This window comes from Melospiza georgiana, chromosome 8 (assembly GCF_028018845.1).
Source record: "Melospiza georgiana isolate bMelGeo1 chromosome 8, bMelGeo1.pri, whole genome shotgun sequence".
Taxonomy (NCBI): domain Eukaryota; kingdom Metazoa; phylum Chordata; class Aves; order Passeriformes; family Passerellidae; genus Melospiza; species Melospiza georgiana.
The window spans coordinates 488,098-498,951 of NC_080437.1; the positions used below are offsets into that span (position 1 = coordinate 488,098).

At 54.5% G+C, this 10,854-nt stretch overlaps 1 protein-coding gene across 1 annotated transcript; it reads left to right on the plus strand.

The window, feature by feature from the left end:
• The first annotated feature begins 1,472 nt into the window (after positions 1-1,472).
• Positions 1,473-7,823, plus strand: SLC29A3 (solute carrier family 29 member 3). The gene is made up of 6 exons (XM_058029219.1): positions 1,473-1,504; positions 2,576-2,828; positions 4,374-4,456; positions 5,074-5,300; positions 6,120-6,282; positions 7,114-7,823. The coding sequence occupies exons 2-6, from the start codon at positions 2,580-2,582 to the stop codon at positions 7,784-7,786; spliced, it is 1,395 nt and encodes a 464-aa protein (XP_057885202.1). The 5' UTR covers positions 1,473-1,504; positions 2,576-2,579; the 3' UTR covers positions 7,787-7,823.
• Positions 7,824-10,854: the final 3,031 nt, after the last annotated feature.

Below are 10,854 nucleotides of genomic sequence, written 5' to 3' on the forward strand. Positions count from 1 at the left end.
GAAATCCAGAAAATATGATAGTGACAGTGACATATCTGGTCAAAACATTCCCTGTTTGACGTTGCAACCAATAAAAATTAGTCCGTGACATGCCTACAGTTCACATATTGCATGTTTCATATCAATGGCATAATGAACATTTTCATTTTTGTGCTAAAAGCAATGCATGATTTGGGCTAATGTCTGTGTTTTAAGTAGTTCCATGCATTAAAACAAACATCAAAGATGCGCACACTGACCATCCACACTGGCTGGGGGTGAGAGAATGTTTATCTTGATGAAGGCCCAGCAAGGGAACGGAGCCAGGAGGGTTTGCAGGGATGCTCCAGGAGCCCCCTGTCCCTGCTGGGCTCACCCCATTGCCACCAGGAGATGGCATCGCTGTCCATGCTCCGGGCAGGAGCGGGAATTCTGCAAGCAGGGAGGAAAAATGGGGATGGAACTGCTGCCCTGCCAGCACAGCGATGGTAACGTAGCCACAGGAAAATGCCCAGCCCTGCCAGAGTGGCTTTCCTTGTAAAGGGTGTTACAGACAGCCCTGTTCCACCTGTCCCTGCCTTGGGACATCACACCAGGTTGGTCCAACTCGGCCCGATTCCCCCTTTCCTTCTCCTGTTGAAACTCCCAGTTTGCTGACTCCCCTTCCACTCCAACCCCCCAAATCCCTGCAGTGGCACATTGAACTTGGGCCCTGTGAAAAATGCGTATTTTATTATTTACTTTTCACAAACATTCAAATGAATATTATATGTGTTATGTTAGGAAGTTATTCTGTATTCATTTTCTTAAGTAGTGTGTTAAATAGAGTTTTCGTTTGTAACATAATGTTAAAATAGAAACTATGCTATGTGAGATACTTTTTTTTAAAAAGAGAGGAATGAGGTGGTCCCACTAAGATAGCAGCCACAGCCCACACAAATCTTTCAGAAAAAAATAATTTATTGCTCCATTATCGAGTTCTTCCCACCTTGCTCAGCCCTGAAGACTCAGTCAGGATCCAGAGGAAGAAGCTGACACTGCCCAGACAGAATCCTGTGTTTGAATGGAATTTATGCATCATGGATGAGGGGTATGAATATGCAACAGGCTGTTGCTTTTAAGGGTTAATCCTCTGTTAATGTGGCTCCTTTTTCGGGCTTATTTTGCCCAGAAAAGGTACCTGGACTGTCTATAACTCTTTGTTCTTATTGTCTCGTATTCTCTGAAATCCTAATTGTCCAAATTATTAACACTCTAATTATCTTGCTATTTTTATAACTATTTTATTGCAGGTAATTGGGACTGAGGGGGCGTGGCCGAGGGGCGTGGTCAGCCCTGAGGGGGCGTGGCCAGGCAGTGTCTCCCGCCTTTTTCATGCGGGGCGTGACCAAGCCCTATAGGGGCGTGGCCAATCATTCTGGGGGCGTGTCTCTGTGGCTGGTGGGCGTGGCCTTCCCTTCAAAGGCGGGGCGGGGCGGGCCGGAGCCCTGAGGCGGCGGAGGCGGCCGGGCCGGGCGGGACCCCCGTGAGTGTTGCGGTGTCGGGGCCGACCGGAGCGGGGCCGCGTGGGTAGAGCGGGAGGCTGTGGGGAGGGAGGGATGGAGCGGCGCTCCCCGCTGCCGAAATTCCCGATTTGTCCGCAAAATCCTCGGTTTCCGGCATTTCCGCCTCCCCTGCGGTGGGCTCTGAGGGTGCCGCTGCCCCGGGGTGGGGGGCTCTGAGGGTGCCGGTGCCCCGGGCCGGCTCCTGCGGCGTTTTCAGGTGTTCTTCCTGCGCCTGCTGATGATGCCGTGTGTCTCCGTGAGTCATTTGTCACGGCCGGCTGACGTCGAGCTGGGCTGGTGCTGGAGTGGTTTACGAGCGGTTTGCAAGTGCTTTCCGAAAGCCCGGCCGCGTTACTACGAGTTTGCGCCTTGCTCTGCCGAGCCCGACGGCGCTGCGGGTTCGGCAGCTGCCGCTGGGTGTTTTTTGGAGCGTGGCATGAGCTGAGCGAGGTTTCTCACTCCTGCAAGTCCGAGGGTGGACGGGTTAATTATTAATTATGGAATTACGGGCGGTGTGTGCTGAGTCTGTTTCCCCGTGGCTCCCCATCCGTGGCTCGCTCCTCCAGTGTCTGCCTGCCGAGGCCCTGGCAGGGAATGCCCAGAGCGGCTGTGGCTGCCCCTGGATCCCTGGGAGTGCCCAGGGATGTGTTGGGCAGGGCTTGGAGCAGCCTGGGACAGTGGAAGGGCCCTGGTGTGACAGTATCCGTGTCCCAGCCCCGGTGTGACCGTGTCCCCGTCGTGTTTCCCAGCCCTGGTGTGGCAGTATCCGTGTCCCAGCCCCGGTGTGACCGTGTCCCCGTCGTGTTTCCCAGCCCTGGTGTGACCATGTCCCAGCCCCGGTGTGACCGTGTCCCCGTCGTGTTTCCCAGCCCTGGTGTGACAGTATCCGTGTCCCAGCCCCGGTGTGACCGTGTCCCCGTCGTGTTTCCCAGCCCTGGTGTGACCATGTCCCAGCCCCGGTGTGACCGTGTCCCCGTCGTGTTTCCCAGCCCTGGTGTGACAGTATCCGTGTCCCAGCCCCGGTGTGACCGTGTCCCCGTCGTGTTTCCCAGCACGATGTTCCCGGCGGGCAGCAGCCCTGCGCCGGACCAGGAGCCCCTGCTGGAGGAGGCCGTGCGGAGCGGGTACAGCCTGCAGAAGCCCAGGGACCGCTGGCACGGCGCCTACCTGATATTCTTCCTCCTGGGCATCGGCTCCCTCCTGCCCTGGAATTTCTTCATCACGGCCAAGCACTACTGGAGGTACAAGCTGCAGAACTGCTCGGATGAGCCCGGCCCGGCGGGGCAGGCCGCCTCGGACCTGCGGGTGAGTGCTGCTTTGGAGGCAGAAAAACATCACCTGCCCTCCTTCCTAACAGGCTCGTTTTCCTCCTCTGTTTCCCCATAAGGTTAGTGAACATCCTCTAGGGTCTCCCCTGCCCCAGAGGGAAAAGTTTATTTGGTGTTTATTCACAAATAGCCACAGGGAAGATGCTTCAAGTCATCTTGTGATCATGCCTTTTACCTGTATTTGGAGTGGGTTGAAGTAAAGTGATGCTCCTTTCTGGTTTGGGGCTTTTGAGGCATGGTGGCAGCGTGTTTGGAGTTTAGGTGGGGTTAAACACTTCCATGATGACACTTTTCCCCCATCAGAGCTCTGTGTGGGAGGAAGATGTCAGGTTGGCTTTGGGGTTTATTTGAAGGGCTCAGCAGAAAGGGAGAAGAAGTGGGTATGTCCTGTGATGCCAAAAATGAAGGCATATCTCTGAAGGGTGGGAAAACCCAAGGAGGGAGAAGAGTTGCCATTGCAGATGGATCAAAGCCCAGCAAGCAGGAGAGAGGAGTGTGGAACCTGAGCTGGTCCAGGCATGGATTACATTTGCCACCCACCATTGTGCTGCTGCATTGGAAATGTGGTGCAGGGGCTCTGAAGCACTTGCCCAGTTCTCTGCTCACTGCTGGTGTGAGCCCATTTGTGGGAATGAATGACTATTTCCCTGGGATGTACTGTGAGCACACTTCTGCCTGGTGCAAAGCGTTAGAAAGTCACTTTTCCTGCCCAGAAGCAGAAGCAAATTAACTTTTTAAGCAAGTTTCCTCAGGATCCCCAGGATGGTTTGGAGGTTTGCTTTACGTAGGTGGCTAAACAAGCTGCAGTTTTAGCAGCCAGCTTTGTGTTTTGCTTTGTCTTTTCTCTCCTGATTCGTCGTGTGGCCGCAGAGCTTTGAGCCTCCCGCTTGGCTGAGCTGATGCCACAAGCACAGAGATTTAAGTCTCTGCCTATCTGGACCCTCTAGGAGTGATTATTAGATTTCCTGTTGCTTCCAGTGAAGCTCCTGATAGGGAAGAGGAGATGAACGTGCTTGTGAACTGATTAAAAATGATGCCAAGCTGTAAAAAATAATGAGCTGTGCAGAGAAAACCTGCCAAGTGCCTTCACCTGGTTGGATGCGATGAGGCCTCATCTCTGGAGCTGGATAAGTGCAGAAAATGAGAACCTGCTGTGATAGGGGTGGACACGTAGGTCATCCTCCTGTTTGTGGGCATCATTCCTGCAGCAGAAAAATGGGATTGAGCCCCTCGAGGGGAGAGGAGAGGGAGCAGCCACACTTTGATGGTGCACAGCACCATGGCAGCCCCTTCTTTCACCGTTTGCTTTTTTCCTTCTCTATTTGTGTCCCTGATGTCCTGAAACAGCCCAGGGCTATGGGAGGGCAAATCCCAGAATTGCCATTGCCCTGAGCAATTTGCAGCACTGCAAGGTGGACACCTACACCATAACTTGTGTCATATTCAGGATCTGAAATTCATGTCTTTGTTCCCCCTGCAATGTTCTTTACTTTATTTGGGTTTTGGTTTTTTTTCCTGGCAGGACTATTTTGAGAGTTACATCTCCATTGCCTCTACCATACCCTCAGTGCTGTGCCTGATTGGAAACTTCTTGCTTGTCAACAAGTAAGTGTTGCTCTGATTCCAAGTACCCAAGCCACACTTCTCCCTGGCTTTGCTCCTGTCTTCTTTCCAGCTTCCCAGCTCAGGGGGAAACCACAGGGCACCCTGAGCTCAGCCTCCCTGTGCAGCCAAAGTTCCCCTCCTTGAGGTGAAGTGGGAGAAGCACTTTGCTTTACAAGTGCCTGCAGTTGGCCTGAGTAAATAAATTCCTAATGAATTCCTTGGTTAATTGCTTGGAAACAAAAGGTTTTGCCTTTTAAAAATACCTTTATTGTCATCAGGGTTGGCAAAAGCCAGGCTCATCCAGGTAGGAGCAGCACCTTGCCCTGCCCTTACCAGCCCTTGAACTGGGATGAGAAATGGACCAGCTGCTCCTTGTTGAGGCTCCAGCCTCAAACAGCCTCCTGCTTTCATCTGTACCCTTCCTTGTCCCCCATCAAACTGCTGCGTGCTTGCAGGCGTGGCTTTGCATGGCTGACACCCAGATTCCAGCTCCCTCAGCTGCTCCCACCTCTCTTTATCCTCTTTGCCCTTCTGCCGGCACAGGAGCTGCCCCTGTCCCGTGTTTACCCTTCGCCCGTGGCTGGAGGCACAGCAGTGACTCCCTCCCTTGTGCCCAGGGTCGCTGCCAGCGTGCGGATCCTGTCGTCGCTGTTTGTCATGCTGGCTGTGTTCCTGGTGATCACCGTGCTGGTCAAGGTGGACACCTCCACCTGGACCACGCCTTTCTTCGCCCTCACCGTGGGCTGCGTGGCCGTGGTCAGCAGTGCCTCCACCGTCTTCTCCAGCAGCATCTTCGGCCTCAGCAGCTGCTTCCCCATGAGGAACCTGCAGGCCCTGCTCTCAGGTTGGCTGGTCCCGCTGGGATCGTGCTCCTGGACTTTCCCTGCTCGGCTCTGTGGTTTTCTCTCTGGGGGTTTTGTCATGTGGGGGTTTGGTTTAGAAGCTTAACTTTGCCCTAATGATAAAGGGAAGTTGCTGGAGGAGAAACTTGCTCGGTCACATGAGCTTTGGTTTCTGTAAACAGCCATAAAGTGACCCTGGAGTGCTGCTGGGTGCAGGGAGAAAGGAGGGAAGGAGGTGACATCCCCCTGCCCTGCCATTTCCAGCAGCTTTGCCTTGTCTGCTCCTTTCTGATCAGCGTTTCCATGAGTGATGAGGGGCAGCTTGGGAGCCGTGAGTGATGAGCTCCCTGGAGCATTGATAACATTATAAATGTGCTGTGGAATGCTTGACAAACCAAGAGGAGAAGCAGGGGGAAAAATCAGGATGGTGAAATTTTTCCTGGGGCCAAGACAGGAGTGTTTTTAATGAGTTTATTTCCGAGAAGGAAAGCACCACGTCCCTGAGGTGGCATTCCTGCCTCTGGTGCCTTGAATCCCATCTGGGGGAGTGCAGAAGGGAGGCTGATTGTGTGTGCTGGTGGGAAGCCAGGTTTAGGCTTTGGGAAGGTTTGGGCTGTTTGTGCAGGCCTGGGGAGCTGCAGGCCCCGAGCCTGTGTGTGCTGTGCTGCGTTGGAAGGGGTGCAGGAGATGCAGAGGAGCGTGTTTGTGCCCTAGCTGCGGGGCAGTGCTCCCGGGGGAGCCGTGCGTGTCCCAGGAGCAGTTTCTGGGGCGCCCCAGTTGCTGTGTGTCCCTCACCGTGCCCGCTCTGTTGGCACACGCAGGCCAGGCCATGGGCGGCACCGTCAGCGCCGTGGCCTCCGTGATGGACCTGGCAGCGGCGGCCGACGTCACCGACAGCGCCCTGGCCTACTTCCTCACCGCCGACATCTTCATCGTGCTCTGCATCGTGGTGTACCTGCTGCTGCCCCGGCTGGAGTACGCCAGGTGGGTGCCGGCCTGCCGGGGTGCACGGAGGGGTTGCGCTGGGTGGCTGGGGATCCGTGGGACGCTGGCCCTGCTGCTGTCCCTGCCCTGTCCCCGCCGCCGGCCGCGCTTCCCCTTTCACCCAAACCACAGGCCGAAACTGAGCCTCGGCCCAGGGCTGAGCGTCTGCCAGGCTTTCCCAGGGCCCCCCGTGCTGCCGCTCCCAAAATGTGTGGAGTCAGCAGAGAGCCCTCACCCAGGGCCGGCCAGCCAGGAGTGTCCCCACACCCTGTGTGCCACTGGTCTGGTTGGTGCCTGTAGCCCCCAAGGGCCTGCGTGCAGTGGGGTCCCCTCTGTGAACGCTGAGGGTGCAGAGAGATGGGGACAGGGGGTGCTGGGAGTGCAGGGGTCACCTCTCTGTGCGAGGTGGGAGCTGCAGGTGTGGTGGAGTGTGGTGTTTGCCAGGGTCCCCAGCATGAGATGAGAAATCTGGCCCCATGTGCTCAGAAGGCTGATTTATTATTTTATGTACTTATATTAAAGAATACTATACTAAACAAAAAGATACAGACAGAAGGCTTAACAAGAATGAATAATAAAAAGCTCCTGACTGAATCCTCAGTGTGACACAGCTGATGGTGGTTGGTCATTAGTTAACAGCAATTCACATGTTTGGATAAACAATCTCCAGGCCAGGGAACACAGCAGAAGCTGAGGCTCCTCATCTTCCCAGGAGAAGAAATCCAGGCAGTGGGATTTGTCAGAAAATGTGGCAGTGGAGTTGCTGGGTGCAGCAGGCATAGCTGTGTCTCAGCTGCATTCCCCCCTGCTCCCCTGTGTCTCCTCCTGCAGGTATTACCTGAGCAGCCAGAAGGAGAGCCCCTCGCTGGTCACTGTGCCCCCTGACGGCCCCGTGGAGCACCAGGCAGAGCCAGGAGGCACCGGGAGCTCCTCCTCCTCCCTCGCAAGGAGTGCTGGCATCCCCCCGCTCCGCCCCATCCTGCACAAGACCGCCCTCCTCGGCTTCTGCCTCTTCTACGTCTTCTTCATCTCCATCATCATCTTCCCTTCCCTCTCCTCCAACATCGAGTCAGTCAGCAAAGCCTCGGGCAGCCCCTGGAGCACCAAGTACTTCACACCCCTCACCTGTTTCCTGCTGTACAACTTTGCTGACTGGTGCGGCAGGCAGGTCACCGCCTGGATCCAGGTGCCAGGCCCCAAGAGCAAGCTGCTGCCTGCCCTGGTGCTCCTCAGAACCATCTTCCTCCCTCTCTTCATCCTCAGCAACTACCAGCCGCGGGCTCACGTCCGGACCGTGCTGTTCGACAGGGACATCTACCCCGTGCTGTTCACAGCCCTGCTGGGGCTCAGCAACGGCTACCTGGGCACCCTGGTCATGGTCTACGGCCCCAAGATCGTGCCCAGGGAGCTGGCCGAGGCAGCAGGGGTGCTCATGTCCTTCTACCTGGTGCTGGGGCTGGCCCTGGGCTCTGCCTGCGCTGTGCTCGTGGTGCACCTCGTGTAGAGGGGGCAGCCAGGGAGGGGGATGCCCTCAGCTCGTGGGGGTGCTGCTGTTGGGGGTTTGGGGCTTGGAGGCTGCCTGCCTGTCTGGGCAGGGGGTGGCTGCATCCAGGGGGGATGCAGAGGGAAAATCCCTTCTGGGAAGGGGCATCTCCTGTGCTTGGGAAGGTTCTGTCAGACACTGTCACTCCCAGCTGAATGGAGCAGGGACCAAAACAGCCTCATCCTGCCCAGGATGCTCAGGGACACCCTCCCTTACCCGTGTGCCAGTGGTTTTAAACTGAGCCCAGGGCTTCTGGGGCTGCTCTTGGTGCTGCACTCTTCAGCCCCTCAGGGGTTGGTGGTCTCAGGGAGGGCTCACCCCTCACTCAGCTGTGATGGTGGTGTTGAACTAAAAAGGATTTGAGCCCTGGAGCACCTGCTCACAGCTTAGGGAACAAATAGCAGCTGCCCCAGGGATTGGGGCACATTTTTGCACAGATTTCATACAATCATTGCACAAAAATAATTTTTGTATGTATATATAAGGGAAAATGCTCCACTTGGAGTTTTTCTTGCTTTAATTTTTCTGTATAAAATTGAACTGAGGGATCATCTACCTCCTAGCATGGTGCCACTAGTGCTGGGGACTATTCCCTGGGCAAGCTGAGAGGAACATTGTTCCTGCTGTGACTGTGGTGTGACCCCAAGGCAAGTGAAATGCTGAGTGAGCCTAACCTGAGGTTTTTAGGGTGTCTTCAGTCTGCGCTCTCTGTGAAAGCCAGGAGGAGGTAGGAGAGAGGCCCTGGTGTGAGGTTCACAGCAGAAATCTGCCTAATTCCTCTAGACAGGCACCATATGGCCTCCAGATGTTCTCAGAGGGGTGAGCTACTGTGACACCCAAAAATATGGCCCAGCCAAAGACAACTGGCTTTTAAAGCCATTTAAACTCCCATATGCCAGCGCAGCCGGACTCAATCCGATTGCTGTGTGTATTCTCTCAGATGGGCTGGGTTTATGCGCTGGGAGAGGAGAGGTGATCCGCAAGGGTGTGAAGGCAGAGCTTGGCGGTGCAGTGAGGCTCAGGGTGCTGGCTGTGCAAATGGGTTCCCTGGCTTAGGAGCAGGTGCTCCATCCCTGGGTGCTCTCTCAGCGCCTGCTGCGTGTGGGAGAGCAGCCGGATCCATGCTGGCCACTGCCCGAGGGCTGAGGCTGGGGTGCTGGGAGCCCCTCCTGGGGCCAGAGCTCCCATCCCCTCCCTGCTGCTGGAATTACGCAGCGCCTGGTCAAAAAGCCCAGCCCAGCCTGGTGCTGGCAGCCAGAAATTCCCTTTGCGCCCTTTGGTGAGCCTGTCTTCACCCTGTGCATTTCCCCCCAGTCCAAGGAATGATGACATTTGGCTTGGTGTTTTACTGCTTTGCATCTCTGCTCCTCTCTCCTTGTTACAGCCCAAATTCCTCTGCAGGGAGAGCTCAATTGTCTGGTACTGTTGCTAATAAAGAGAATTCCTGGTCCTGTGCAGCTCCTGGTGTCTGGAATGATTTCTCTTGGAGGTGCACTGATGCATGCAGTTCCAGCTTGCAGTTTTCCTTCTGGCCATCCCTCTCTCCCAGCTTGGATTGTGAACTCGAAATCCCTGACAAGGAGCCCTGAGATGACTGCTTGGAGAGCATTCCTGTGGCAGAGGGAGTGAGCAAAAAGGGGATTTATCCTCTGGTTTTGGTGGCGTGCAGCTGAGGAGGGTTAACAAGTGAGGAGGAAAGTCAGTGCAGATGCAAACTGGGTGAGAAGCAGGTCTGGGCATGGGATGCCGTGGTGAGCAGGTGGATGCTGCCAGGCCTCTGGGCCATGAGCTGTGGGTGATGCCCTGCAAAAGGAGAGGGATCACTTGCAGGGGAGTGATGGCAGTGCCTGGGAGGAGCCACGTTCCTGCTCAGCGTGGGCCGTGCCAAGGAGCTCCAGGTGAGGAAACCTTGAGGAGGGAAATGGTGCTGGAGGCTGGAGTGAGGCTGCATCTGGGAGAAAATAAAATCTGGGAGCTGCACCTCGTGCCTGGCTGGGTTGAGTTGTGTCCCTGCCCACGGCAGCAGGGCTTTGGTGCTAGGTGAGCATCCATTCCAACCCAGACTTACCCCCTGATCCTGGGATAAATTGGGATAAATGCATCTTTGACAACAAAAGCAGCCACGGAGCCCAGCTCCAAGGCTTGGAATGGCGCTCTAGCCAGGAGGAACACTGCAGGGATCCACACCTGTGCTGGTGTTTGAGGCTCCTCAGCATGAGGGAGGAGATGGCAATCTGACTCCATGTTTCAAAGGCTGATTTATTATTTTATTATATATTGAAAGAAAATTATATACTAAAGCTATACTAAAGAATAGAAGAAAGGATTTCATCAGAAGGTTAGAAAGGAACGAATAATAAAATCTTGTGACTGACCAGAGAGTCTGACACAGCTGGACCATGACTGGTCATTAATTAAAAACAATCCACAATGGAACCAATCAAAGCTGCACCTGTTGGTGAGCAACCTCCAAACCACATTGCAAGCAATCAGATAATTATTGTTTGCATTTCTTTTCTGAGGTTTCTCAGCTTCTCAGGAGAAAAATCCTGGTGAAAGGATGTTCACAGAACATGACAGTGGCACAAAAGCTGCCTTCCAGTGCTCCAGGAGCTTTGGGAGAGGCAGCTGAGCTCCAGAGACAGACCCCGGCTGGAGCCGAGCTGGCTCCTTGTGTCTCCCTCACCTGCCTAAAAATGCACTCCCAGATTTCGTTTCTGTGATCACCACTGTCCCCTCACCTGTAGCAAACAAATTTATGTGGATGCTGGGACTTTTAAGGTAAAAAGAAGGGAAGTTTAATTTTTCATTCCAACATTTATCGATTTTCAAAAATGCCAGTACGTTGGAGGATAGCAGTGCTGCTTCTCCAATGACACTGGACAAACCAACAGCTCGTCAAATGTTTCTTCTTCCAAAAAAGAATGTAATGCAATAATTATTTACAAAAATGTGCACAAGAGAATTTGTTACAATTTGTTATGCAGCTATAAGTGGCTTTCTCCAAAGCCTTGCCTGGGCTGTTCTCT

What these genes read in the sequence shown, in the direction of transcription:
- SLC29A3 (XM_058029219.1), top strand. Translation starts at nt 2,580, where the DNA reads ATGTTCCCGGCGGGCAGCAGCCCTGCGCCGGACCAGGAGCCCCTGCTG. An exon ending in AGGCCGCCTCGGACCTGCGG is followed by an intron (nt 2,829 to 4,373) that starts GTGAGTGCTGCT and finishes TTTTCCTGGCAG; the next exon opens with GACTATTTTGAGAGTTACAT. An exon ending in CCCCGGCTGGAGTACGCCAG is followed by an intron (nt 6,283 to 7,113) that starts GTGGGTGCCGGC and finishes CTCCTCCTGCAG; the next exon opens with GTATTACCTGAGCAGCCAGA.